At 53.5% G+C, this 10,198-nt stretch overlaps 1 protein-coding gene across 1 annotated transcript; it reads left to right on the top strand.

The window, feature by feature from the left end:
- The first annotated feature begins 9,178 nt into the window (after positions 1-9,178).
- LOC142076159 (olfactory receptor 14J1-like) lies at positions 9,179-9,769 on the top strand. The gene has a single exon (XM_075138537.1). The coding sequence runs from the start codon at positions 9,179-9,181 to the stop codon at positions 9,767-9,769; it is 591 nt and encodes a 196-aa protein (XP_074994638.1).
- The last annotated feature ends 429 nt before the right edge of the window (positions 9,770-10,198 follow it).

Below are 10,198 nucleotides of genomic sequence, written 5' to 3'. Positions count from 1 at the left end.
AGATTGATTATATCACACTCCCACAAACCTGCCAAGGCTACAGTAGAGCGATTTATGTTTGATGATGCTTTAGTCCTTAAAAAGAGAAGCACACAATATCTGTAAATTTTGAATATTTGCTTGGTAGCAAAATTAACCTGAATTAAACCTGACGTATTAGGACAAAATTCAGCTGTGTATGGACTGGCAAACCAGTGATGACGCCCTCTCATTTCCTCCTGCTCATCAATAGCTACAACACGGCTGTGTTATCAACACTGGTTTGGTCCTAAATCCACAGCACAGCACCACACGGGCTGCTATGGAGAAAATTAACTCCAGCCCAGCCAGAGCCAGGACAACAGGGGAGGCTCTTGTTTTGGGAGGGTGTGAGGGGGAAAATAGTGAAGAACTGTAGAGTGGGGAAAAGGGAAGCAGAAAATGAAAGGTGAGGAAAAGGATGTCATCAGGGCTGAGTGGGGTTCCTGTGATGCAGCCCTGCACCCAGTGTGAATTATCTCCACACTCAGAGGGAACTCGAGTGCTTTCCGTAATGTTGACGACATGAAGGGGAAGGAGTGAAACTTTCATTCAGTCTGGAAGTGACCTTGCAAGATGTCTATAGACCAACATTCTACTCAAAGCAAGATCACACCAGATTGCTCAGGGCTTTATCCCTGTGGGTCTTTGAAACTTAGAATCATAGAATCATACAGGTTAGAAAAGACCTTAAGATCATCGAGTCCAACCGTCAACCCAACACACCATGTCCACTACACCATGTCCCTAAGGGCCTCATCTACACGTCTTTTAAATACCTCCAGGGATGGTGACTCCACCACTTCCCTGGGCAGCCTGTTCCAAGGCCTGACCACTCTTTCAGTAAAGAAATTTCTCCTAATGTCCAATCTAAACCTCCCTTGGTGCAACTTGAGGCCATTTCCTCTCGTCCTATCGCTGTTACTTGGCAGAAGAGACCAACACCCACCTCGCTACAACCTCCTTTCAGGTAGTTGTAGAGCGCGATGAGGTCTCCCCTCAGCCTCCTCTTCTCCAGGCTAAACAACTCCAGTTCCCTCAGCCGCTCCTCATAAGGCTTGTGCTCCAGGCCCTTCACCAGCTTCGTTGCCCTCCTCTGGACACGCTCCAGCACCTCCATGTCCTTCTTGTAGTGAGGGGCCCAAAACTGAACACAGGATTCGAGGTGCGGCCTCACCAGTGCCGAGTACAGGGGCACGATCACCTCCCTACTCTTGCTGGCTGCACTATTCCTAATACAGGCCAGGGTGCCGTTGGCCTTCTTGGCCACCTGAGCACACTGCCGGCTCATGTTCAGCCGGCTGTCAACCAGTACCCCCAGGTCCTTTTCCTCCGGGCAGCTTTCCAGCCACTCTTCCCCAAGCCTGTAGCGTTGCCTGGGGTTGTTGTGGCCCAAGTGCAGGACCCGGCACTTGGCCTTGTTGAACCTCATACAGTTGGCCTCAGCCCATCGATCCAGCCTGTCCAGGTCCCTCTGCAGAGCCTTCCTACCCTCCAGCAGATCAACACTCCCGCCCAGCTTGGTGTCGTCTGCAAACTTACTGAGGGAGCACTCGATCCCCTCGTCCAGATCGTTGATAAAGAGATTGAACAGGACCGGCCCCAGCACTGAGCCCTGGGGAACACCGCTTGTGACCGGCCGCCAACTGGATTTAACTCCATTGACCACAACTCTCTGGGCTCGGCCGTCCAGCCAGTTTTTTACCCAGCGAAGAGTACAGCTGTCTAGGCCGTGAGCCGCCAGCTTCTCTAGGAGAATGCTGTGGGAGACAGTGTCAAAGGCCTTACTGAAGTCCAAGTAGACCACATCCACTGCCTTTCCCTCATCCACGAGGCGGGTCACCTGGTCATAGAAGGAGATCAGGTTGGTCAAACAGGACCTGCCTTCCATGAACCCGTGCTGGCTGGGCCTGATCCCCTGGTTGTCCCGGACATGGCTCGTGAGCACCCTCAAAACCAACCGCTCCATGATCTTCCCCGGCACCGAGGTCAGGCTGACCGGTCTGTAGTTCCCCGGATGCTCCTTCCGGCCCTTCTTATAGATCGGCGTCACATTGGCGAGCCTTCAGTCGTCCGGGACTTCCCCAGTTAACCAGGACTGCTGGTAAATGATGGAGAGCGGCTCGGCAAGCTCCTCCGCCAGCTCCCAGAGGAGGATTGTCCTGGGAATATGGCAGGAAGAAAGGCCCTTCTTGTACAAACAGGGATGATAGAGACATTTCCATCCTGTGTGCACGGCTCAGCCTGACAGAAGGGGAATGCCCACTGCTGAGGGGAATGTGCTCAGTAGTCCCCAATGAGCTGACCTTGATCTCTTTTCTTCCTTCACTGCCCACAATTGGATGGGCCTCAGGCAAACATCCATGAGCCTGGGGAATGCCAAACCTCCTGGTGTGATGTCCCATCACATCTTGGTTGTTTCAGGAGCATTAGCAGGGCTTTGGAAGGAGCTGGACAGTTTGTGGAGAACTCACAGCCGTTGCAGAACCTCAGAAAACCACAGCTTTATTTTTGACGAACTAGTCAATGAGGACAGAAAGTCATCAGTAAAGCTTGGGACATGATGGGGTGAGAGTGAGGTGGGGAATCAGGGCTGGTGGTTAAAATCTGCAGAGAAAGAGGCACAGGCACAGAACAGTGTAGGACAGGCTGTGGAGGGGATGGCCCCTTTGTGGGGGCTGGGACCCCCCAACGGAACTGAAATCCTTGTCCTTTCGACTATGGCTGCTGTCTCTTCCACTCTAGCCCCTGAGAGGACACCAGTTCCTTACAGCCCCAGCATTTCCTTGCCTCCTCACCCACCCTCCACACAGCCTGGGAGGAGTCCTACTGCAGCCCTGCACTCGGCATTGCATCCCCACATCTCCCTGCTCCCTGGAAGAGCCCTGAGCATCGCAGGAGGGAACGGATTCCCATTCCTAGGGCGTGGGGGTCAGCCCTTGAGCATCTGCTTGATGAAACACATCAAGGCCTTTCACAGGTGCCTGCACATCTGATCTTCAACCTGTAAGCAGTGCCTCTGCGTTCCTGCTTCACTGGCCCCCAGAGACAGTCGCCTTGTCATCTCATTCCCTCCATGATCTCTTCAGTGATGGCCCTCAGGGGGACTAAATAACACCTGCAGAAACTTGGAGACGTGCTGCTGGCTTTTCCTTCTCCAGAGGCCAGTTCAGTCTTCTTTCAGTATCTGCAGTTCAGGAACTTGGCACCAGAGGGCTCATTAACATGCAAAATGCCCTACCCAGCCATGTCTCTGGGCATAACTTTCCTTCATTCCTCTGTTCTTGTGTGGTTAATGTGAGAGGTTTCAGGAGTGTAGTCAAAGTGCAAAGTTTTCAATACTAAATATCAGTAAGAAACCATTTCTTCTTTTTCCCCTTCTTCTTTTTCTGCTTACACATTCAGTGGTACCAGAAAACTCCAACTGATATTGATCCTCAGCATCTCCTAACGGAGGCTGAAGATGTCGGGAAGTCAAGGCCCTGTATGTCAGACTGGCAGTCTTTGTCCCTACCTCCAACCCCACCATTTCTCCCATCAGCCCCCTGGGACTTACAGCACCTTTGTTCAAACCTGAGCTTTCTCCACTACAGTCAGTAGCTGCGTGTTTCAGCCCATTGGCACCAACGCCCACCCGCTTTGCTTGGAGAACGAGCTGCACGCAGACACAGAAGGACGTTTCTTAATTCCAGCAAACAAAACCAAATGAAGGCATGGTTCAATAAAAAATAAACCACACTTCTCTGCTGTATATTAAGTCCACCTTACCTCCTCTGAAGTCCACTTTCCACAGTGGATGGCCTTAGACCAACAGAAAACACGTTTGTGTCAAGCACAGACCCCAAGAACCCCCAAAGCACTCCCTGCCCCAGGCTCTGTTTCTCCATACTCACTCAGAGCGAGTCACACGCTGAAGTCATGAGCTCCCTTAATGCACAGAGGGAAGTAAAGAGGCAAAGTGCATGGAATGCTCTCTTTTGAATAGCCAAATCTGCACTAGTCCCAACATAGCGGGGTTACAGGAGCATCTTCAAGTAGACTCTGCAGCACCTAGGCCCACTCATTTCTCATTCTCCTCCAGTGCTGGACACCTTGGGGGCAATTGTCCAGGCTTCCATTCCTACTCAAGGGAGAGAAAGGAGTTGTCTCAACTGAGATGCTTTGGCCTACCCTGCCTGTCCACAGCTCCTGCTCCAGAAAGGCTCCTGTCAGCCTTGGGTAACATTTCCCAGTACCATGTGGGGTCTTCAGCTACCCCTGGGAATCTCAGAGGCAGTGGCCACCTTGGTGTGGGCAAGTGCATCAACCCCTGAAGGAAGATGTTAGGCAGAAGTTGAAACATATGCAGAAACGACCTCGGCGTAATAAGTGTTTAAGAAGGCTTCATCTTGACAGCTTTGACACTGGTCTGTAAATTCTCATTATTTTTCACAGGCCATGGACATGGACCAGCAAGCTGATGACACTTTCTCTCCCTCGATGTAAATACAGATTTCTACATCCGGTCCCTTTTCACTGGTAACATTTGAGTTTGCTCAAGCAGCTACTGCTTTGATTCCTGTCCACTAAAGGCTGTTTTCCTCTGGAGTCCTGCCTTCAGGCGCAAAGGCCTGGGAGACCTTGCTGGTGATAAGAGCACATCAAATATCTCAGATCTATCCATGCCTACTCTTACTAGATTTAGGGGTGATCCCATATTATCTTTGCTTCTTCTTGAACTGTCCCTGAAGTAGTAACAGCTCATTATGGTGCCCTTGAATTTACATCCAAGTTTCAACTGAGTTTTGAGAGAGACCATTTCTGTGCTTGGAGGATGCTGTCCTTGAAGACCAGCTGCACTGAGCTCTGCTGCCCTTCAATGCTGCTGACCACGAGACCGCACCAGAACTCCCCAGAAGAGGCCAAAGTCTGCTCCTCTGATGTCCGGCATCTACAGCCTTCAATTCTCCTTCCTGGCTTCCCTCGGGAGCTGGGACCCCACTGTTTCAGTGTCAGGACAACCAAGGCTTACAGTGACCTTCAGTTCACTGGCCAGCTCTCACCTGCTTGCAAGTGTCAGATCCAGGTTTGCATTACATTTGCTGGCCCATCTGGCTCCAGCTCGTCCTGGCTGTGCCCCCGACTGAGGCCATCAGTGCACATTTGGGCTGTAGCACTTCAGGTGCAGCCCCACGCCAAGCTCTCACTTGTCTTAGGCAAACCTGGGACCAAGTGTCCCAGCCCCCGTGTGTGCAAAGGCTTTGCTTCACAGCAGAGACATGCCAGAGTGGAGAGCAGGTGGAAACAGAAAGCTGAACCTGGGTGCCAAGAGAGTGAGCAAACCCTGCTGTCCCCAAGGGCAGAGAGGACCAGGGCTGGGAAGGGCAGCCCTGGCAAGACATGGGTTTGTTGTCGGTGGGGTCTCTGCTGTCCCCGAGGGCCTTTGGTGGAGGTGAAGCTGATCTCCAGGAATGACAAGGTGCTCCTGAGAGGCCCACTGTGACAACTGTTGGTCTGGTCCTTGACTGTGTTCTCCAGGGGAGGAGTGAAGGTTGGTGGAGAGAAAAAACAGAAGTCTGAAGGTGTAGACACACGCATGGTGACCCTGGTGTGATGGGCTTCCTATCCATGGAGTGTCCTACCTCTACTGGAGAGAGAAGGGACGGACCTTGCCACGCTGCAGGGGTGGCAATCAGTTTCTGGCCCAAAGGCACTGGATCTGTTGCAATGCTGCCTGGGTGTCTGTCACACCCTCGCTCTGCATGGGGATGGCTTTCCTGTGTAGGAGCATCGCTGTCCCTGCCAACTGCATGTCGCTGTGTGTGAGAGCCTTGGCACCTCACCTACCATTACAGGCCTGTAACTGGCCTTACATGGAATAACTGCCCTGAAGTGGATTGGGCAATGGGAGAATGTTCAGGACACCACGGCCATTAGAGTCAATGGAGATCTAGTCAACCTGGCGGATGGGAAAGACAGAGAGGAACTGAGCTCTCCCTGTGGTACATGACTCCATCAGATGAATCCCTGCGTAGGCTGCCCAGAACATAAAGAAGAGAGACAGGCTCCATCATCCTAAATGTGGGCATCTGATGCCATTTCCACTGGCCAAAGAGATTCACCTCCAGTCTCCAAGAAGGTGCCCCCAGATGCTGCCCTGTCTCTCAGCATTGCTCCACTAGAGCTTGCAGCTAGCTCCAGGTATCTTGGACCACCTCTGGCACTCCAGATGTCCCCAGGTCTTTGCATGTGACCACGTCAGCCCTGGCCTCCATCTCCATTAATTAGCAGGGAGCTGAGAGAAGGAGCTGACATGCAGGTGTCTGCTGTGTGCACACCTGAGCTGAGGCCAGAGGAATCCCACCTCCTGTGGGCTTGTGCTGTGCGTGGGGGGCAGCTGAGCCCACTTCTAGCCCCAGGGCCACAACCATGGAATGGGGGCTGAATCCCTTCCCTGGGCACTGCTAAATGAGGTCCTTCCCTGTCCCTGTCCGGGTGTCCTGTCTACAGATGGGCCAATGAAAAGGTGATTCCTGGAGCTGACTCTTCTTCAGATGGGAGAAATGCCCCTGCTGGAAAGAAGTGTCTCTCCGCAGCTGAGGGAGGGACCATGAGTGATGGCTTCAGGCTGTTCCCAGCAGGTTCCCTGGAGGCGCAGGGACACGTGGAGGGAGCCCCGAGGGGGCAGAGCAAGTGGTGCCTTGGGCTGGTCCTCTGCTGCTGAGCTGGGCTGGGCTCCTGGGATGGAGGGAGCTCCTGGCAAGCGGGCAGCGCTGCAGAGAGACAGCTCTGCCCAGGAGCAGGGCTGGGGGCACTGCCTGCAGGCACCGAGGGGAGAGGAGCAAGGCAGAGAGAGCTTAGAGGCAGTCTGGGCTGGGAGGATGCTGAGAATGAACGGGAGGAGAAACCTTCACAGCCCTTGACACGGTAAGTCTCCGGGTGCAGGGCAAAGAAGCTGCAGTGCCTGGAGAGATCTCCAAAAGCTGGCACATGCCACAGCCTGTGGGACATTTCAGGAGGTCTCTCCCACCTTCTCTGGTGTGGAGGAGGAGGACATGGTGCAGAGCAGGACTTCCCTGCTGCACGGTCAGAGGGACAGGGCATGAGGGCTGCCTTCTGCTGGGGGGGACTGCAGGCGTGTGCAGGCAGGGGTGCCCAGGGCTGTCCTTGCGAGCAGGGTCCCTGCACCCCAGGGGCTGTGTGCTGGGGCAGGGACTCTGCCGCCTGCCAGGCTCAGCACTCAGCCTGCCCGGGGAGCTCCCCACGGCGCTGTGGGGAGAAGCTGTGGGTGGAAGGAGCGAGCCCCAGCAGGGCAGGGTCCTTCTGCTGTCGAGAGGGTGCTGCCGGGGTCAGTCCTGCTCACATCTTCAGATCACTACAGGACTTTCCCAGAATACTTTTGAAGAAGCACAGCAAGGCAGGGGCTACCTGAAAAGCAAGTGTCCTGTTCTTTCTATCTTCTACTCTGGGTTGCCTCGGTGGGCAATGGGACATAGAAATTAATGTCTCATGTCAGGAGAAGGCACTGAATTTCCAAATCTGTTACTCTTGGAGGTGAATAAAGCAGGGAGTATGAGAAATCAACACACCGTGGCTTACAGACAGCATCAGTACAACTTCTCCAGGCTCATCAGGGTTGGTCTGATGATCCCATCAGAGCCTGCATGGACAGAGAAGACATTGCGCAGTGCCCGGCTGCTGGGAGGGGTCTGCAGGGCAGAGCTGAGCACACAGCGGGTGGGACGGGGTCTGTGAGCACCGACAGGGAGGAGAGGTGGGGACAGGGAACCAGCTCTCGGCAGGGACAGCTCCAGGCAGCAGAGACCTGGGCAGGGGGTGGGAGGAAGCTGCAAACAAGCACCGGGGTAGGCTCCGTTAAGGCAGCTCTCATTCGGTCCTTCACTGTGGATGTCTTCTGGGCATTGTCTGCTGGGCAATGAGCTGACTCTCCCTTTAGGACATCCCATCTTCAGGACCCCTGACCCTCTGCTTTGCCTGTCCTGCTGGGCTTGCGAGCTGCCCTCCAGAAAGGCACAGCTCTCCTGCAGGATCCTAGGGAGGGCTGAGCTTTCCCTTGGAGGTCAGTACTCTCCGCTCAGGGTCCTTTGCTTCTCTTGTGAGGGACGGTGTCCTTCTCCATCACAACTCCACCTCTGGGGTGGGAAAGAGAAGAGTGTGCAGACCTGCCCTCTGCAACAGTGCTCCCCTGCTTTCATCAGAGTCCAGTGGTTTGGTTTGGTTTCTTTTAGTGAGTAATTTGTGTGTGAAGTCATCTTTGAGGCAGCACAAGGGAAAGAGCAGGGCAGCTGGGTAACAGACTGATGGACACTGCAGCTCACCTGACTGCACTAAGCCACAGAGAGCTGAGCCCTTTTGCCTCTCCTGTCTCAAGACTCTTCACATTTTCAGTCATAGAAATGAGCATTTCTACCCCTAAAAAGAACACTCAGCAGATGTGATGGTGGAAAATAAAAAAAAGAGACAAAATTCTTATAAGGACACGCTAAGCCTCTCTTCTGCAGCCCACGCTCTTGAGAGTCATGAGTGCAGATACTGATCTTCTCCATTAAGGGCGGATGACCTGTGACATCCCTTGGGAACATCGGAGCTGTCACAAACCAGCTCCCAGGTACCCACTGCAGCAGAGAAAAGCTGGCTCCTTGGCCGTGGACAGAGGTCCTGCTCCTCACAGCACACTCAGTCAGCACAAACCAGAGAAGGAAATGCATTTCAATTTTGGGGGGGGTGGATTTCTATGAAAAAAGGAGTGGCTTTGCTCGAAGAAGTCTGTCATACTTTTTCCTTGTCTATTCCAGTTTTGAACAGTACCCCTATGCCAAGAAACAGCAGCTCCATCACTCAGTTCCTCCTCCTGGCCTTCGCAGACACGCGGGAGCTGCAGCTCTTGCACTTCTGGCTCTTCCTGGGCATCTGCCTGGCTGCCCTCCTGGGCAACGGCCTCATCATCACCGCCATAGCCTGCGACCACCGCCTGCACACCCCCATGTACCTCTTCCTCCTCAACCTCTCCCTCCTCGACCTGGGCTCCATCTCCACCACTGTTCCCAAAGCCATGGCCAATTCCCTCTGGGACACCAGGGACATCTCCTACGCAGGATGTGCTGCACAGCTCTTTCTTTTAGCCTGTTTCATTTCAGCAGAGTATTTTCTCCTCACTGTCATGGCCTACGACCGCTACGTTGCCATCTGCCACCCCCTGCACTACGGGACCCTCCTGGGCAGCAGAGCTTGTGTCCACCTGGCAGCAGCTGCCTGGGCCAGTGGGTTTCTCACTTCTCTCCTGCACACGGCCAATACATTGTCACTACCCCTCTGCCACGGCAATGCTGTGGACCAGTTCTTCTGTGAAATCCCCCAGATCCTCAAGCTCTCCTGCTCACACTCCTACCTCAGGGAGGTTGGGCTTCTCGTGGTTAGTGCCTGTTTAGCATTTGGATGTTTTGTTTTCATTGTGGTGTCCTATGTGGAGATCTTCAGGGCCGTGCTGAGGATCCCCTCTGAGCAGGGACGGCACAAAGCCTTTTCCACGTGCCTCCCTCACCTGGCTGTGGTCTCCCTCTTTATCAGCACTGGCATATTTGCCTACCTGAAGCCCCCCTCCATCTCCTCCCCATCCCTGGATCTGGTGGTGGCAGTGCTGTACTCGGTGGTGCCTCCAGCAGTGAACCCCCTCATCTACAGCATGAGGAACCAGGAGCTCAAGGATGTCCTAAGGAAACTGGCCCAGTGGACGCTGTTTCACCGACAATAACCTGCCTCCCCTTCTCTGCACATTCCCCAGAGTTCATCTTAGGCCACGAGTCTGCTTTTTTCTCTTGTGATAATCCTGCTTATATATAATTTTCTGGGGTTATACTACTTGTCTTGCGGCTTGATCCTGTGACTCTTGCCCAACACTGTGTCAGATGTGGCATGCCCGATAGCAGCTCTTCAATAAAAGGGGATCTCCCAGGTGCAGCACCTGAAGGCTGGGCTCTTCCTCGAGAGTTGCTTCCAAATAAATATCCAAGGAATTGATATTTTAAAAAGTCTGTTCTCCTTTTTATTCTCAGTGTTTTGGGGTTAAGCTCACGGTACCATTGGGTTCCACTGGACCAAAAGGTCTGGATTTAAGAGCTCTCCTCTTGGTGTCCAATGGCAGGGGAGATGGTCCATGAGCTCCCATTATCTTCTCACATTT

The sequence above is a fragment of the Calonectris borealis genome, unplaced genomic scaffold (genome assembly GCF_964195595.1).
Source record: "Calonectris borealis unplaced genomic scaffold, bCalBor7.hap1.2 HAP1_SCAFFOLD_35, whole genome shotgun sequence".
NCBI lineage: Eukaryota > Metazoa > Chordata > Aves > Procellariiformes > Procellariidae > Calonectris > Calonectris borealis.
Note: the sequence above shows the minus strand (reverse complement) of the source record. Positions and strands in the feature narration are given on the sequence as shown.

Coding starts and splice junctions, on each gene's coding strand:
- LOC142076159 (XM_075138537.1), top strand. CDS start 9,179: ATGGCCTACGACCGCTACGTTGCCATCTGCCACCCCCTGCACTACGGG.